The sequence below is a fragment of the Hippoglossus hippoglossus genome, chromosome 11 (genome assembly GCF_009819705.1).
Source record: "Hippoglossus hippoglossus isolate fHipHip1 chromosome 11, fHipHip1.pri, whole genome shotgun sequence".
Lineage (NCBI taxonomy): Eukaryota > Metazoa > Chordata > Actinopteri > Pleuronectiformes > Pleuronectidae > Hippoglossus > Hippoglossus hippoglossus.
The window spans coordinates 18,831,018-18,850,113 of record NC_047161.1 but is presented as its reverse complement, the minus strand read 5'-3'; the positions used below and the strand labels follow the sequence as shown (position 1 = coordinate 18,850,113).

Genomic DNA, 19,096 nt, shown 5'->3' with positions numbered 1-19,096 from the left:
TCCCTGTGTTACTTTGGATCAACAACGTTGTTTTGAAAGTGCCAAAAGTTAAAATAGTATATATTAGAATTTATTAAAAAATTAAATAAAAATGTATGATGCACAGACACGTGCATTTAAACAAGGAACATTTAGAAAGATCAGGGTACATCAGAGACACATAAACAGGCAGTTGTATTGCTGAAAAGTTGCAATTTTTGTGTATGTGTGTGTATGGTCGGTGACTTATGGAGAAAGCCAGAGAGAGAGAGAGAGAGCGCATGTGATATATAATGCACCCTCTTGAGTGAGGGAATGTGAAACACTGGCTGTTTGTGCAGACTTTATTTTGTACTGATATAAGTATTACAGTATAGCACTGGGACAGAGATGGAAGAGTGGACAGCCGCAGAGAAGGATTTATTTTTCTGAGCCTAAATGCAATCACCCTGCTTTCTGTCCTCCCATGCTCTTTTTCTCCTTCTCTTCTTCATCTTCTTCCCTCCCTCTTTCTTTGACCTTCTCTCTCCCTCCCTCCCTTTCTTCCGCCCTCCAACCCTCTGTCCATCTTTCACACTGTTATGACGTTAGCCATAAATGCCTCATAGTTGTTACTGTTGTTGACAGGTCTTGGCAGATATGTAGCCAAACTCCAGGTTTTTGTTTGTTTCTTAGTTTTTTAAGGGTGTTACTTTAGAAGTTACAATCCCCAACCCTGGTTACAATACAAAGGTTTCATGCTCTTAAACTACGGAGACCCACAGTGTTCAAACTTAATTTATTAAATAAGTCACATGAATGTTATATGATTGAGTAAATACAAAGATGTAACCCTGAAATGTATGTACATTATTTTAAATGCTTCTAAAATACTTTTTAGTGATTTTATCTCTATATATATATATATATATATATATGATGTTGAGTTAATCTGAATGAGCTAACAGCCAATCAGCAAACTGGATTTGCCCTGATTGTCTTGATTAAGAGACAGCTGTATGCAATGTTTATTTACAGACAGAATATATACCTATAATAACATGCATAGTACTATTATTTCATATATGTATGATATAAATATATCGTTTTTCCCGGTGTTTGCTCATTGTGCATTTTATGCGTTCTTTTAAAAAAAATCTAATTTTGAACCTTTTGGGTCATATTTATGCTGATCTATTGCTTTTCAGTAAATATATTTATGGTGGAAACACTACATATTTCACTGTTCTTTGTGAATTGATTATATTATGTATGTCAGGAGCTCAAATCAAAACATATTTTCTTCTGCGTTCGACTTAAAAACCCTGTGTTAGACAAAACTGTTACTGTCCAACTCCAGGTGTTGCTGCTGTTGTTTCAGTTTTTGCATCTATTATTTCAGCACCCCCCCTGCCCACTGACGGACAATATGTTCCTGGGGTCAGGGCTTCATATCTGGGCGTAGGGGGGGACAGGTGGAGGAAAAGAAGTGCTGGCCTTTGCATCTTGAAGGTGATGTGGTCCAGATGGTAGCCTCTCCTTCAGTTGCACTCTGCACGTCCGCCACTGGCTCTCAGGTCGACTGTAAAAGATAGGGTCTTATCGCAGCCGCTCTGTGTGTGGCTGTGGGTGGAGGGGGTAGCTGGGAGTGGGCCTGCAGTGACCTGCAGTGGGCCTTGATCCAGCCTGCCAAATCCAATACACCCTCCTCTCCTCCTCCTCTTTCGCACAGATGCTGCAGCTCTGCACTGCACCAACTGATGGAAATCTGATTTTAGGCTATTGGCCTCAAACTTCCCACCCACTTCTCACTATCACTTCCCTATCAGTGAAGGGCAAATACAGCCAAGAAGCAGGCTTATCTCAAGAGGAGATGGGTTTGGGGAATGAAAGGCTTTGTTTGTCTTTGCCAAGCAGAACGGACGCTGAGGACTCAGGACGGCTCCTCTGCAGGACCCGGTTTTATCGACTGGCGTCTTCCTCCTTTTACCTCGGGTTACACTACCTGAGTACTCATTCTCATGTTGCATTGTGTCATGTGCCTTGCACTTACAGGATATTGTAGGTCTCCTCTTTCCCTAATCTCTTGGTAGGACTTGATGATGAGAGATTTCAGGGTCCTGTGTGTGATGGAGCCTGTTACTGTGCAGACCCCAAGAAACACCCAGTAGGAGTCATCAAGAAAGTGATAATGAGTCTGTCTGGAGAAGATGCTTTCTTTCTGAAGGATGGGTTTTTTTTCCTCTCGCCTTGAAGGACCACAGTCACATCCATTTGTCTTAATCAAGAAAGCCGTTCTGTAGCTTTTCTAGGCACAGAGAGAAAGTAGATAAAAGCCACACTCAGATAATGTGTATTTTTCCCTCGTTTCACTTTGAGCTCTAGTTTCCATTTCTCATTCATGGACAATTTGTCACAGTTTCAGGTTTACATTCCTTTAAACCTTTGAGCTTCCTTGACAACTAGTGTGTGGAGGGAAAACAGCTTTATGATTGACCTGCAGCCACAGAGAACCACTGCGGCTTAAACAATCTCGAGAAAAAATTACCTAAAGCACAACTCAAGTAATCATAGAGGAGAGACCTCATCCTTCAAATGAAGACAAAGTATTAGTTTATATCATAGTGTTGTTTTCTTATGATGATACATTTAGTTTAAAAAAATTGTATATTTATAGTTTTCTAAATAAATTTAATGATACACAGTAACTTCAATTGTTGATTAAATACTATGTGCTAGTGCATATAAACTGTTTGAGTGTCCAGCTGAAGGGTGGCATCTGTGTAGAGCAAGTAGGAGGCGGGACATAACATACACATCTCAGCACCTCAACACCGCCGTCAGCACTTATCACCAAAAGCTCTCGAATCTTTTCGTCTTTCCAAGTTGACATCTTTGTCGGCGTCATGTATGGCTCCTCCTTTTCCTCCTGAGATATTTGTGTTCTCTTCTTTGTTAGAAATGTCATCAACGCAGCTCACTCTGACTTTCTTCTAAGATTTTACTCGGGGCTGGCAGGAAAACTTCCAGAGAAAGTCCACATCAACGTTCTCACATACAGCCCCTGGATCATTTCAGGAGACTATCTGCAGTTCATTGCATGTCTGAAAGCAATTTGACTTAGATAAGAGTAAGACTTAACTTGTCCATCAATTTTCTTTATATTGTAATCAAAACAAAACTACATTATCATATATTGTACTGAACAAACAACAGCATTCCCCAACTTTGCCCGGCCTTTGCATGTTTATTGACTAGATTCCTCGGGCCCCTGCCCTTGCTAATGGCCATTTACAGCCAAGTATATTTCCTTCTGCTCATCATAGATTGAAAGGAGATTAGGAAATACAACTTTGCGCTATTGATATAAATAAAGATATGATTTTTTTTTTTTTAAGATCAACAAACATTATTTTTTTATGCACCAGAAATGTTATTTCTTCCCATCTAGTTAATCATGTGATAATCTCTCAGATTTACCTCGACACCACTTGGTTGCTGTAGATAAAAACATAAGAAAACATTTTTCATCTCTGTAAATGTTGGTAATGTTTGCAGATGAATGTACTATAGATATTTCCTCTCACGGGAGGAGGCACCTTGTGTACGTGATCTACTACAATGAAATAGAGCAAAGGGAAGGACCACGGCCTGTGAAATTGCGTTCTCTGTTTACTAAATGACCAGAGATCTTATAAGAAATAGAGCAAACTGTAACACTGGCTTGAAGAGCAGAGAGTGCACCAGCTCCCAAAAGGCCTCGGCGATGCAGAGATGAAACAAACACTAGATCACAGGAGTTTAGATGAAGAGGCTGAGGGCGGGTGTATCAAGATGCAGCAGAAGGGCAGTGAGCTGGTAGTGGTTTGAGGGAGGATAGTCAGCCCACACGTTGTCGCTGCACGGCTGCTAATGCACTATTGATTTCTGCCACAGAGAAGATTCCCCCGCATCCTGCATCCTCCTCCAAACCACACACATCTCTGTCAGCTGGCCCGGACTCCGACTCCGGACCGGTGTTACAGGCCCGAGGTCAGGATCAAGATGAGATTTATTTTTGGGGAACCCTGAATCCATGCTGCAAGCAAGTAGCAAGAAGTCCATCGTTTTATTACTAAACACAGCTTCTGGGGAGGTGGAGCTGAAGTGTGGGCAGTCAACAAGCTTGTCAATGAGAAAAGTTTGGCTGCAGCAAAACTTTTTCATCAGCATCGGCCACAGGCAGCCAATCAGATTACTTCTCTACCCTGATCTCCTGCTGGGAAATGCTCTTACTGTGTTCTAGGAACAGTAGTTGAGCCTGAAAAGTACAAAATGAACAATATCACATTTTTCTCCACGCAAATGTTAGTCTAGGCTGTAGGAATAATTACTTTGAATGGTGGGTGGCTAATTTTCTTATTTTATATGAAAAACAGCAACATTTTCAGCATTCTCTACCTATTCTCTTAGTATGAGCCATCGCTGCTACCCCTCTAATGACATTAACACTGGCTGCTCAACAAGAGGCAACCATTGTATATTGATTAATTAAAATATTGAACTAACTCACTTTGTGATGTGATCATTGAAACAATAATAAACACTTGGTTAACGTCAGCGAGGAAATGTGATCATGAGTCAAAGACACTTTTGACTGTTGCTTGGTAACAGCAAACAAACAGCATTTTCCTGTGTTTAAGTGTCATTACGTCGTGATTATTATGGCTGCTGCAACGTTTTGTCATTTAAACGTGTTAATCATGTGTAATTCTCGGGCAAATGTTGGAGCGAAGATTTCCTGATCCTGTTGGTTTTCATGGGACACGATGTTACCATAATAATAATGCCAAAATTTCCGATTACTGAAAGTTTTATCTCTATAAACAGATTCTAGTTTGACTAATCACGTTTGAGCAGGCTTTGGTCGCCGGCAGGTAAACAGCCCGTGTGGAGATCAAAAGAGGCAGAACACATTGACCAAAATGCATCGGCTCTCTGCTTTTTAATGTATCTGCATTCATATGCTGGTAGTTTTTCATGGAGTCTAGCCGAAATGTCGTCTGGACCTAATACACCTACAAAAAGAATCGCGATTTGTTTTTTGTGTGGAGAAACGTTTGACTCCTGTGATAAAAGATATTAGCTGGACCGTAAACAGCGTTTGGCAAACGGTAGACAGGGTCTTGGCCCGGATATCTAAAGTGCAGAGACTATTGACCGCTGCACCCATAGGCTCATTCGTGGTCGCATGATAGTCGATGGGCTCTGAAATCACTGAGAGACAAATCCCTTTTTCTGTTTTTGGGAGGTTTCCAGTTGAATGAGGTCTGCAACAGCAGAAGCAACATATAGGCTACCAATGAATTTGGCTTCTCTGAACTGATGCGTCTCCAGCAGATACATATTTCTGTGAGCTAATGTTTAATTTTAGTATGCATTTGAGATCAAGGGTTCGGGAATGAATGAGCTCCTCTCCAGTTGGTGCCTGTGTGCACTGTGCAGCATAAACACAGCAGCAGCAGCAGCTCAAGTTTTAGCGCTGCAGCAGCATGTGCACACACACTAAAAAGGCAACATTGTTGGCACATTTCACTCACTATCTGCTGCTAATCGGTGCATCCTGGAAGCGCCAGTGTAGGAATACAGTAATGACTCTGTAGTTGTCAGCGGTCTCCAGGTTGTCTGCCCGGGCTCTTGAGTCTCACCTGGGGAATTCATTAGCCGGAGTTGTCAGCTGCAGTCAGACTCGTATTGTTCGCGGGCTGTTTAGGCTCTGTCAGTATCGCATTCATGACCAGCTGCTGTTGGTTTGCAGATTTCCCATTTGCACGGTGTAAGCACTGTGTCACTTTGTAAATGGCAAAATCTGCATCGCCTTTTGGCTCCAGTAAACAAGTCCCAGCCGCAGTGAGCAGATGACACACTGCAGCCACAGATATAAAGCGGAGCAAACAGTGAGACCAATCTGGGCCCGGCCAATCATCTACGCTCGCCGCACTTCACTTCTCTTGTATGTGCAATATCATCTGAGGTCACTATGGCTCTGGGTTGCAATATCAGGAAAAAAAAGAGGAACAAAAGACAGAAAGCAGATGAAGATCTGAAAGACCAAATTCACAGACCAAATTGAAAATCTAGGATGACCTTCTCCAAATGCCCTGGAGGAGCAGGGTCGGGGAAAAAAGCCCGGCTCGCTCTCACCAATCATGCAATCTCGATGAACCTCACCAGGAGCCAGACTGTTAACTGTTACTCGCGGCGATTGGAGGTGGAGGTGGTGATGAGAGCTGGACAGTGTTAGATAAAAATTTGATTAAAATGCGTCAGGTTTTGCCTGGCCTTTTTCAAGGAAAGATGGTGTTGTCATTGGGTAGAAAGGGCCCGCCGGAGATATACAAAGCGTTATTGATGGCGGTGGAGGGAAGCTGACGAAAAATGACGGAGACAAACATAAAGATAAAAGCCCTCGCTATCTCCCCCTCCTTTCTTGCTGCACTTCCCCGCTCCTCTTTTCCATTTTCGGCTCCCCCTGCCTTTTTTCCCTCAGTGTAAGTGTGATAAAAGCAGGCAGACCTATGACTCAGGTTCCCACCCCACATTCTGATATGAATTCAGGGAGCTGAAGCCGTCCCGTAATCTCTTAATGCATGTTCCCTCGCCCTTGGCAGGGTCATGGGAGAAATAGATGGAACCTTATCAGCTTTTATGGATTTATGGAGAATTTCTCTGCACTGGATGTATTTTTTTTCTTACACCAACCTGTGTGTGTGTGCGTGCGCGTCTCCATTATGTGTCTTTGTGCATGTGTGTGTCCTCAAGGATGGTGGGTAAGGTTATCAAAGCTATCTTCATGAATTTGATCAAGTTTCTAATTACTGCATCAATCATGTTGACTTCCTCCATCATGCTAAAATGAAGAGACGCTGGCTTGTTTTTGACGAATTCTTGCCTGTGTTCTAACCTTCAGCAGCTGGTCCCATCTCTTCTCCTGGGCTGCTCTATGATTTAAAGCTGCACCAATCCATATTTTTACACAAACATTTGATCACAAAGGTTTTCCCTCCGAGTGAAAAACCCGGAAAGATTCTGCTGTTCCTCTCATTTCTGAAATGATTTGGGTTCCTGGTCTGTGTCGTCACAGTTTTGATTCAATCTCACCACTTTCATCAAGCTCTTTTCCTGACAGCTGCCAGCAAAGAACTTAAAAAAACCCAGTGTACGTGACCTTCCAATTCCCAAACCGAGGCCGGACAAAATTAGATTCTCACTGGAGAATATAGTGGAACCTTTAACAGCTATTTTATTTTTTATTTACTATTCAGGTCAACTGGAAGTCCATGCACTCTTAAGGAAACCTCCGTTTTTGTGAAACTCCTTCATTTTTAACTTTAACTTTTCTTTGAGTTTGTTGAAAACTGTGAAGTTTTCGTGGGTTTCGGACAGACTGTATGCACTGTGTGCCATAGACGGCATAAAAAGGAATCACGTGATACAAGATGGGTAATATAGTTACTGTGCAACATGCAGAGGGGTCTATATGTCTCCTAAACTGGCTACACACCTCTGTCTTCAGTTATTTGTCACCACACGTCATTGGTCCACAAAAGATTATTTACCACCATGCGTTTATTCCATAAGACTGGACCAGTAAAAACAGACAATATCAGCTTAATGATCATGGCATTTACTTGCATTGCATTACTTGGGGTCATACACCCTATATTGTACAGAATTACTGACACAAAATAAAAAAAGAGAAAATGAGGCACAAGAGAGGAACATAAATGACTTACATTTATCCTGGGGCCACAAACCTAATTCCAAATGGATGCTAATTTAGCTTTGTGTCTGCTGGTCGTGGAAAACGGCAAATATTTGTGAAGACCTTAGCCATGAAAACGTCACAACGTCAAGGCTCAACTTGTTGTGGTGTCCTTACCAAAAAAACATCAGTGTTGCTTGACAAATATAATTAAGTCGTGTAAAGAATTCAGGGCCCAAACGCAGAACACACCAAGGCACAGAGGCACAGTGACGATAAATTAAAATTGGCAGACGAGCATATGCAAAGGGAGAATCCAGCTCAAAAGACACTGAGGAACACAAGGGAACGGAAGCAGGAGGCAACTCTGGGGAACAGAACAGCAACATGAGGTAACACAGGGGAGAAGAACAGACGAACGCACACACTGAATACACAAGGGAGGCTCGGATAATTGGACACAGTTGAAACACATCAGGGCGGGACAGACAATCACAAAGGAGGGAAAATTAGACAAATACAGGAAGTAGAACAGACGCGCAGTATATATATATATATATATATATATATATATATATATAAAACTTTGGAGGGGTATATCAGGACCATATCTAATAGAGGACACGTCATATGAGGATGAACATGTCCTCCACCTTTCTGTGGTGCCTCCTCTGCTGCCTCACTGGGTGAGTCCACAGATTGCATTGTACAAAGTTCCTTCGCTGTGTAGAACCACAAGCCACATTTCAGATGAGTCAGTGTCGTGATCGTCTGCTCAGTGAGGCTTTGCATGCTAACGTCTTCCTCCTTCGAGGCAAAACAACTCTAACATTACCGGCTCACTGAATTGATTGGTCAGTAGGTCACGCTGATAGTGTGCGCCCTCTGCTGGATCAGGAAGTACTCCAGATGGTCTGATGTCAGTACAGTTCGAATATGAACTTCTCCAACTTGTCCAAAAGTGACAAGTTTCTAAGGGTTATATGAGAGAAAGTTGAAGAGCTTGGGTTGTAGCTGCAGGCGGATCAAGTGACAAAACGCTAAACCCAACTCACAATGATTAAAATGTTATTTAGTAACGTAATCAGTCGAACTTTCATTCAGTTGTCAATAGTTATTGTTAAGATATCTATCTCCACCAAGGAGATTTGGTTTTCATCAGCGTTCGTCCGATTGTTTGTTCGTTCACAGGATTACACAATCGAACCAATTTTTAAGATTTTGATTGGGATCTCGGCTTTTTTTTCTCTCTCTTTAACATTGAAGAAAATTGTCCTTGATTTCTCTGAGAACAATTTTTGAATCTTGATAAAAAGAAATGGGTTAGGGTTACCAAATCCACTGAATTTATTCCAACATTTTTCTCGGTTAGTTTGTCATGGCTTAACATCAGTTTGCACAGATGTTAGCAGAGATGTTCTGAGCCAATCCTGTGGATCAGTAGCTATCAGACTGATCCACACACATTTTAATGGGTTGGTATCGGCTGAAATAATGCAGATTGAATTGCAGTCCTTTTTAGATTTGCGTTTTGTCTACCTCAGCCTCTTTGTGTTGCAGCTCCTCTAAGACAGCCGGGCTCTACAGTGCAGCATCCAGCTGCATTAACTAGTGAAATGTGCATGTAAATTATTTAGCCGCAGCAGCAGTAGTAACACTGACACAGAAGCTGTATAAATATACAGATTCATTAAGGATTGACGCTAAGTATCGCTAGCAAAGCAACATTGAAAACGTTCAGCTGCAGCTTCATGTGTTGAATCTGTGCTTAGCATCAATTTTACTTCTTAAAATGACAAATGTCGCCTTCAGTTCCAAAAAATCCAACAGAGTGGGACGTCTTCTTTCTCGTGGATCGTACCATGTCAGTCTCAGGGGTGGCATTCACCTCAACGAACTTTCACCATCAATAATTTAAGCCTCTAAACTTTATAATTTTGAACCATGACCTTCAGTATTTGCATTGAGAAGCTCAATAAGTTGAGTTGGAGATAAAATATTCTAGCTCTGTTGTTTCAATGAGGCAGATACGGACACTATTTAATCAGCATTCAAGGAGAGATATGTATCGCATCAGACTCAGTATCATCAGATACCTGATTCACAAGGGAATAGGAGCAAAACAACCTAACAGAGAACACCTTTAAATGCTACTTTACTATTACTAACATCCTGCCTCTTAATAACTATATCTTCATCATACTTACAAACTTAGATTAGAGCAGCAGTTACCTGACAATTTCGAGCAAAATGTCAAATATTCAAAGATTCCATGGTCTGACATATTTTACAGTGATCAAATAAGTTCACAAAATATTTAGGAAGGTAAGAAATAGAAAAACTTACGTAGAAATGAAACGAGAAAACTATGGTCAACTCTAAAGGGTTGCAGGGGGCTGGAGAGGCGGGGTGCACCCTGGACAAGTCGCCTGCGTATCAAACATACAGATTTAACCTTTCACATCCACATGGACATGCTATTTAGAGTCTCAAATATAACCTTAATCTGCACATAGTCTTTGTGATGTAGCTGGAGTAACTGGAGAAATCCCACACACCGACATGTGGAGAACATGCTCCACAAAGAAGGAACCAGGATTTGAACCTTCTTGTTATGAGGCAAAAGTGCTAACCACTGCACCACCGTGCCACCCCTGTGCCTTTATTAGATTCACTAAATAGGATAAACGTTTAAAGATATTTGCATATAATGTGGAAAAGAGCATTACTGTAGCTGAGGCTGTTTCCTCACTGTATCCCCTTCACTCGTCCCAACGCTACCCTGTCATGAGGACAGCTGGAGGCTTGTCCTCCAACGACGAGGGGCTCCAGCTCTCATAGCTGAAGAAAAAGCAATTTAGCTCCAGAGCTCCCCCGAGAAGTCGCACATCAAAGCTGCAGCAGCGGTGGTTGGGCAGGGGGAGGTGGTGGTGGTGGTTGTGGGTGGACTGAGCCCACACCAGCTCGGCTTCTCCCCTGAGCAGGTGAGGGAAAATATTAGTGTTGTCCAAGAGTACGGCCAGATCTCAAAGGACAGCAGCTGCTTGTTATCATATTCCTGGCAGTTTGACGTCTCCTCCGAGCTTCAGGGGCAGGAAAGATGGAGCCGAGGGAGGGAATGCACAGTGTTAAAGCAGGTTTTTGTGATATGCATTTTAAATCTCTTTATATCCAGGATTACCGTGGATCTGTCCTGATCTGAGACAATAGACCCACCAATTACATGGGACGTCTCTTATAACTTGGTGAAAATGAGTCCACACATCACCTTGTAATGACACACATTAACACGTATTGTTTTTGTCTTTTCTTAAAAACAAAATGGCTTTTTATTATAAAGTAGGTGGAACATTAATAAGTAATTATATTTATGCTTGTTTGCATGCATTTTGGACTATTTGCACAAAAATGAGGTGGCGATGATAGAGAATTAGAAGGTTGGAAAAATTGGTGTGTAAAAAATGAGGTAGATGAGGAAGAAATAAGGAGAAAAAAAAGGATGATGATCCAGGAGGAGGAATGGTGGGATAATTGATAAAAGAAGACAATTCTCACTCTTAAGGCCAGCAGGACTTGGCTTTGAGTATTTTGGGGCCTGTAAACAGTGTGTGTGTGTGTGTGTGTGTGTGTGTGTGTGTGTGTGTGTGTGTGTGTGTGTGTGTGTGTGTGTGTGTGTGTGTGTGTGTGTGTGTGTGTGTGTGTGTGTGTGTGTGTGTGTGTGTGTGTGTGTGTGTGTGTGTGTGTACAGTATGTGCCGATATGTATCCTGCATGTCAGTGTGTGAGTATTACAGCCATCTCTCTGGTTTAAGCATTCCCTTGGTTGCCATTATGGCCTAATAACCGTGTCAGTATGATTAATGCAGGAGGCAGGGCTCTGATTGCACTCTCGCTCAACTACAGCGCCTAGGTTACCACACAGCCCACGATCCCGCTCCTCCTCCCCGGCCATTTGGAGCAGCGGCAGCCGTCGCGTCACTGCACGTGGATGTGAAGGTTATACGTGCACTTAGCGTGCGCTCATCCTCCTTTCGGCGGCTTCAAAGAGTCAGTTTGACGATGATTGGGAGATCAAGAAGTAAAGTGTGTGATCCCCGAGGCCACTATAAGCAGTCCAAGGTAACAAACGCAGACAGCCTTAGCTTTTATTGCGTCTCTACATTTTATAGTGTACCAATTATTACACATCAGCGGAGACCAAAACTTTTCAGTGACATTTCAGCTTTTGTCAGTTTGTTTTTTGGAATCTAACTTTTGACACTCCTGACACCCGTCAGTTTTTAAACTGTCAAAACCACCACGACACTAGATGGCCATGCCATTTTCACTTTGTAGTTTAGTGGGTTTCATTCACACTAAGTGCGATTACATTATTTCGTTTACTGTGTGATGTAGATGGGCGATGTTAAAGTAAAGTTGTGGGCAGCAGGGACAACTGCGGGAAAATAAGTTACCTTATCAGAGCATTTGTGTATTGGAGAGTCCCTTATACCAAACCATGATTCTCTGTACTGACAGACGCGTTGCATTGTCTGCAAAGCCATAGTGGAACACAACCCGAGCAGCGTTTAGGAGGTCTCATGACACCTTCACAGAGAGATGAAAGACATTTTCAGACGGCGTCGGCTGTTGTCTGTTGTTTTCGTTTTGTGTCTTCTGCGTGTTAAAAACGTCAACACGACCACTCACTCAATGGGAATCCTCCGAACAATATCCGTCCGTGTTCTCACATGGGCTTGGACATTTTTCCGATATTTTATTACAGGGCTGGCAGAAGAAACTCTGGACATTGTCGGGTGCCTCGGATTCAGAAATTTTGCGTTTTCACATAAACCCACTCTGGAAAATTTCAGGACATTATAGTCGATTGTTATTTGTTTCTATTTCCTTTTTGATCATGTCTTGTCTGTTGTATGTCTGTGATGCTCATTGTCATTCCTGATCATGGAAGTCTGTCTCGTTTGTTTATTCACCCGTCTTATCTTAAAATGGTTTTGAAGTCAATTTGATCAGGCACTAACTTGTCGTAGTGGTTCATCTGTCACTCCATTTCTCAAATGCCTGGTCCTGTACTATGAAACTTGAGTGTGGGGGGGTGTATAAATCTCCTGACTGAATGAAATCAGAATCAGACTTTTCAAGATCAAGAGTATACTGCCAAATTGTAGCTCAGTAAAAAATACTTTGAACCTTGCGAAACTAACAGAAACTGAAAATAGCAAGAATTCTATGGAGTTTTGGACAGTGCAGCTGGTGCTCCATTCAAGTGATTGATCGGCTTTGTTTCCTGTTCATGAAACCCGCTCAGACTCGGAGCCCAACAGAATGAATCACCACTTGTGGCTGCAACGGCCACTACGACTCAGGGAAAGTTCCACAGTGTTGCTTTAAGCAGGCGTCTCATCGTGGCAAACCTCCCCATTTAGTTCCCCCACTCTCCACTGCCGCGCTTCTCTTGTGGCCAGGAGATTTCTGAAGTGCAGCCGGGATGAGAGAGGCAGCAGTGACTCTGTGAACCGAAGTCCAAAAATGAAAGCCCAATCTGAATCCCTTCGCTGCAGCTTTGAACACATCAGATCTGAGGCTGTGCTGCAAAAGTGATGGAAGCCCCCGTTAAGGCAGGAAACTGGGGGGAGCAGAGACGGACCAAAAACAGACAAATAGCCAGAGAGGGCTGCACAGATATTCTGGATAACAACCTTGAGCCTGTCAGATTTTGCTCTCTCGTTCTTTTTAGGGATTTAAAAAACAAAAAGAAAGCAGTCGTTCTTCAGCGGCTGAAAACTAACATGACATTTCTATCCTGGGCTGAGGTGTTACAGGTGAAGCCTTAAGAGTCGGATCTTGTTATTTTTTTCGTATTTCAGGTCACTAAGCTCTGCCTGACAGGTGGATGTGCTGAAACGTTATTTGTGAAGTGCACTGTGCAGGTATAGCAGGTGCTGTTTTGACCAAGTAGAGTCTTACTTTTTGGACAAGGTCATTCTATTTTATCAGGACTAAACTTCCAATCAGCTCTTTATTATTACAGGTTATCTCAATAAGCCGTCTGTGGGAGTCGACCAATGATGTTTCAACAGTAACATGAGCAGTATTTGAATTGATACTAGAGCAAAAGTACATACAGTCGTCTAACCTGTCCTTCTCCTCCAGGGTCCTTCATGATGGTCAATTCCTCGCAACATTTCGGGGGCCAGCGGGCTCAGCTGCTCCTGCTCCCGCTCAGCGAGAACGACACCCACTGCATCCAGTTCAGCTACTTCCTGTACAGTCGCGACGGCCACAGCCCCGGGGACCTGCAGGTCTACATTCGGGTCAACGGGGGCCCCAAGGGCAGCGCTGTGTGGAATATCTCGGGCTCCCAGGGACGCCAGTTTCACCAGGTGGAGCTCGCCGTCAGCACCTTCTGGCCCAGCGAATACCAGGTAATGACACGAGGGCGGCACTGGCCTGCAGTAATCACTTGCATTGCTGTTAAATAATGTCGTTTTTAAATCTAGTTTGCAGACAGACTGGAAGATCAGCTGATTTTGGCAGCAATGTGGGACTTTTGCCATGGCACTGATTTTGTTTTCTCCATCAACAGCGCTCTACACTGCCCTCAGTCCAGCTGTTTATGAAGCATTTTGTCAGAAATGTAACCTAGTTTGTAATTATAGATATGTAAATTGGATCCAAACAAACAGCACAGCCCACACCAATATATGTCCAAATATATCAAAAAAAAAACTGTCAAAGCTCCCCTTATTTAAGATTATTTTTTTATTACATGGAAGAGGAACATTTGTAGCTGGTGCCCAGTTTTATTTAGCAATGGCAGATTTTACCCTTGAAAACCTTAAGAAATAACTGTCTTCTGCAGCGTTAAGGAGACATTTACAAGGAAGGGAGGATCCGAGGAAAGGCATCACGGAGTTGTTTCATAGAGAATGTAGTATCCAGGGTGTTTGATAGCAGGATATCTTGGCGTCTGCTGCTTTAATATGAACTTTTTTATATTTAATCTGTCTCTCATTAGTCCACTGTTTTATGGAATACTTATTCTAAAGTACTGGAATAACCCTTCAAATATTCAGTGTTGTTCTTTTAGCAGGGCTGACACTGTTAGTTAACTGATATGTAACTCATTGGTTTATAGAGAGAAATGTCACATCGTTATAATAATTGATTTGTCATTTTAGACAGGTATAGACATCACACACACACACACACTTTGCCCTTCTTTTACTCTAATCAATATAAAATTAACATATTTGATGAGTTAGTCAGCCTTCTTTAGTAAGAATTCAATGTGGGTAGGAGGTAGTTAGTCTTAGGTAAAAATTGTAATGGACCTTTTTTATTATGTAATCAATTTTATAGAATAAAACTAAAATGATTGCTGAATAAATTATTGGTGATTTACCTTCTAGCTGCTCATCAGTGGGTTGGTTGCTACATATTAAGGATAATGATGCTCATAGATTGATTATATATGATACAAAGTGGAGTTGATGAGGATCAGGCCTGAATAGAACATTTTTATTTTTATTTAATTGACCTTAAATCACAATATTGTTTGGATAATCAATGACCGATTCTTAAAATCCTAAGATTGATCTTTGCAATTTGCTCCTTCTCTCCGTAAACATGAAGGCAATGTTTTATGTATATGCACTGGTTACTTAGTGGTCCGGTTAGTTCTCTGTTCGTGTCTGATGAAGAGAAGTAAGCTCCGGCCACAGCAGGCGACTGAACAGTGTGTGTATTGTGAACATCAGCTCTCCAGCTGTCTGCAGACATCAGGCTTATGTCTCGTCATCACAAACAGTGCAGAGGAATAAGTGAACAGACAGTTTCTGTCCTGTATGTGCTTAAAGTGATCATTAAAGTGGATGTCTGTATTTAGCTGAAGCATCTGTTAGTGTATGGGACTGCATTTACTTCTTAAAATATGCATCATGATGATAACCTTGGAAGTGGTGAGCCTCTTTTTATCATTCTTACTCAACTATTCTACTCAAAACGCTGTTTTGCATTAACACCAGGAAATATTTTTGCTAATAATGTGCATTTTACTCAGTTTTATTGTCAGCAAAGAAGAGTGTTGCTCATTTGGTGAAAGTAGAAGATATTTAAGCTTTCAATAATTTTTTTTGAGACATTGCATATAATCGATAATCAAATCAAATGCAAGTGAATCAATAGAAGATTAATCAGTCAGGTTGAATGGTTAGATCAGGGCTGCTGTCCAGCTGAAGTGAAGATGTTAAAATCCACCGACACTATTATTAGGGATTTTAGTGACCTCATGCTGGGAAGAAATCATGTAGTGTTATGTAAAATTACCAATAATGATGGCTAGCAAACTGTAATCAAAAACAAACTAAATGACTTAAGGTTTCTATTTTAAATGAGTGAAGAGTTTTGTCTGACGTCAGCTGCTTTACATAACATTACCACAGCATTGCACTGAACAGTAATATGACTATATTTGTAGCCATGGAAGTTGTCTGGCTCATAAATAAATAAAACCAGTGAGAACAGTGTAGGATTTGGGACTTTTCAGCACAGATGTCACTGCATCAAAAAGGTGACAGCTTCTGGTTGGCTTGTGTGTTTGTGTTAGACCATGTGACGGTGTTCATGTATTGTCAGGTCTTCTACGCTAGCGCTCTAATCATTACTCTCAGTGGTTCACTGTGTTGTTTAGTGTATTTATTCAGTCATAACTTCATGCTTCTTCTAAAGAAAGCTGTGCAATCTCAAAGAAAGTGTCATTTCTGCAGTCTTTCTACATTTCAGCTGGTCTTTAGCTTTTCCATAAGCTTTAGTCCGGTCAACTATATGTAATAATTGTGACGTGTATCAATGTAAAAAAGAATAGTTTTGTAATATTATCATCCTGATTTCCAGCTTGTTGCCCAGCCCTAAAAATGTCATGGCTCGCTTCATTGAAAGCTTGATGTGCCACTTAGCAAGGCACTAAACCACCAGCTGTCTCACTGAGCTGCTCCGTGGCAACCACACACTGACCCATGGTTGTGTCCACGTCAGCGCAATATTATCATTCAAACCATATGCAAGAATTAGCAAATTGCAGCAGTCTCATATATCACAGTGGCTCAATAGGCGTATAATTACAGCAGGCAGGTGTTTGCGTTGTATCTTTATTTATTAGTCAATTTACCTGCGTGCTGCAGTGTAATCAATATAGCTCAGTTTGATGCCTGTATTGTTGGTGCGGCATTATTAGCATTGTTGTGAAGCTTGTAAGATTCTGATGACTGGATGCAGCCCTGCCTCACCTCATTACAGCCGATAATTTATCCCCTAATGGTCTTTCTTCCCATCAAGTCCGCCACCTCCCACCCCCGCTCCGCCCCACCCAAAACAGGCGTTAATGAGACGGCAATAGCCCGCGTGAGGGACTGTGGGAGCGTGGGTCCGCCGAAACAGTCAATTGACCTCAATTCCATGCGACCCTCGGTGCGGGGGAGCGGGCCAGGTGTTTGCTTCCATAACCTTGGCGCACCCTGGGCCCCATCTCAATAAATCAAGAGCCAGTTAATGAGATTAGAGGGCTGCACAGATCAATGAGGACAGCCTGCACTTTACCATCCTCAGCGCTCCTGTCCTGCGCGACTCTCACAAACAGCCAGACTGATTTAAAGTAATGATTTTCTTCCCTTCTCTGTGGACGTTAGAAGTTTGGCTGCCACGCACCATGGCAGAGGAGGAGGAGGAGGAGGTGGAGGAGGCAGGGGGAGGGTGCTGTCAGCAGGGTTAGCTGAGGTGTACGATCAGACATGTCGGCCCAGGCAGGGAGTTTGCTCAGCGCCGCGGTGTTTGCCACTTGGAAAGACGTGCATAAGCAATGTAATCTACTATTCATGTGATGTATCTCCAAGCTGCCTGATTGATGGGAAGGTGCAATGCTCTAAAGTCCTCCCGCCAGGCAGGTAGGCACAGGACAGATTGCATTGTTTGCCTAATGAACCTGGTTGACTGGCAGCAGGTAATGGAGCAAGTAAAGCTGAGCAGATGAGTGAAGTGGCTTACATGTAGGCCTGGAGGAACAAAGTGTGTGTTTCTGCTGTATGAAGAGGGACGGGAGGGAGTCCGCAGTGAGGCTCGCTGGCTTTTCAAGTGTTCCCCTCACACGGGAACGCTCCCCCTCTCCTCACCAGCTCCCATATGACTCCAAGCTCCTCGCAGGCCCCACAGGGCTCCTCTCATCCATCCAGTCTCATCGATAAAGATCATTGTCCAGCACTGCTAGCGAACAGATCAGCCCCTGCAGGCTACCAGGGAGCTCTGGTAGAGAAAGTGTGTGTGTGTGTGTGTGTGTGTGTGTGTGTGTGTGTGTGTGTGTGTGTGTGTGTGTGTGTGTGTGTGTGTGTGTGTGTGTGTGTGTGTGTGTGTGTGTGTGTGTGTGTGTGTGTGTGTGTGTGGCTGGTTGCTGGAGGAAGTGGTGGTTAGAGATTAAAAAAACTCTTGTAATCAGTGAGCCTTTACACTCCCTCAGGAAAGACTGGCCGCTGCCGAGATGTGTTGGACTGTGATCAGAGGTGTGTTGGTCAATGCCAGTAATTTTGGCTTCCAGATGTCCGATGTTGATAGTGTATTTTGTGCTGTAAATTAGACCGATTTCTGGTTCATGCAGCATTTTATTCATGACAAGGTGGAGGATGTAAATCTGTTTTAGGGAGAGTAAAATCCGTTGGAACTGTGCAAAGAAATAAACTTAAGTCTTAGCATGTCGACCAACTGGCCAATTTAACCATTAAAGTTGCACTCTAGTGATATAGATCTGCACTCCCTTGGGGTTTAGGGGACTCACAAGAGGCAGATTAAAGAAGAATGGTTCAAATTGATTCAGCAGAGGCAGAGACAGCTCAACTCAAATCCCCAAAATACTGGATCCATAACTCAACCAATACCATCTCCTCCTTAGACTGCCTCTGCTTTTTTTTATACTGCCATGTCCCTTATACTCCATCTGTGATATCCTAAAAATAACCCTGATAACATCATCAAGGGTTATTTTCTCTGTTTTGACAAAGCCCCTCCAGCCGAGGACATAAAACAACTGTTTACACAGCTCTGGGAATTTAAGGAAGTGTCCATGATGAGTTAGCTAATGTAATAATTCATAATAATTCTTATTGTATCTAAATTGACATTAATTTATGTAATAAATTAATTTTATATACATAGAGTATATGTATGATGTATTAGTTATCGTCATATGTATATTTTATGCATTGAACATTTTTCTTATTGCCTTTTAAGTGCGGCAAACACAAGACAAATATACATTTTGTTCTCCAAGCTAACACTTCAGCACTTTATATTTTAACTGGTGTTCAAAACTGCAAGACATAGTCCACAAATTCCTCTTCCTTCCAAAACC

General features: G+C 42.4%; 1 protein-coding gene across 4 annotated transcripts in view; it reads left to right on the top strand.

Annotated features, from left to right (window-relative positions):
* ptprua (protein tyrosine phosphatase receptor type Ua) overlaps window positions 1-19,096 on the top strand; it is a 195,975-nt gene that overhangs the window by 81,008 nt on the left and 95,871 nt on the right. For all 4 annotated transcript variants that reach the window (XM_034599998.1, XM_034599997.1, XM_034599996.1 and 1 more), the window contains exon 3: window positions 13,855-14,126. In XM_034599998.1, coding sequence (XP_034455889.1) covers window positions 13,855-14,126 — 272 coding nt within the window. The remainder of the gene's footprint in view (window positions 1-13,854; window positions 14,127-19,096) is intronic.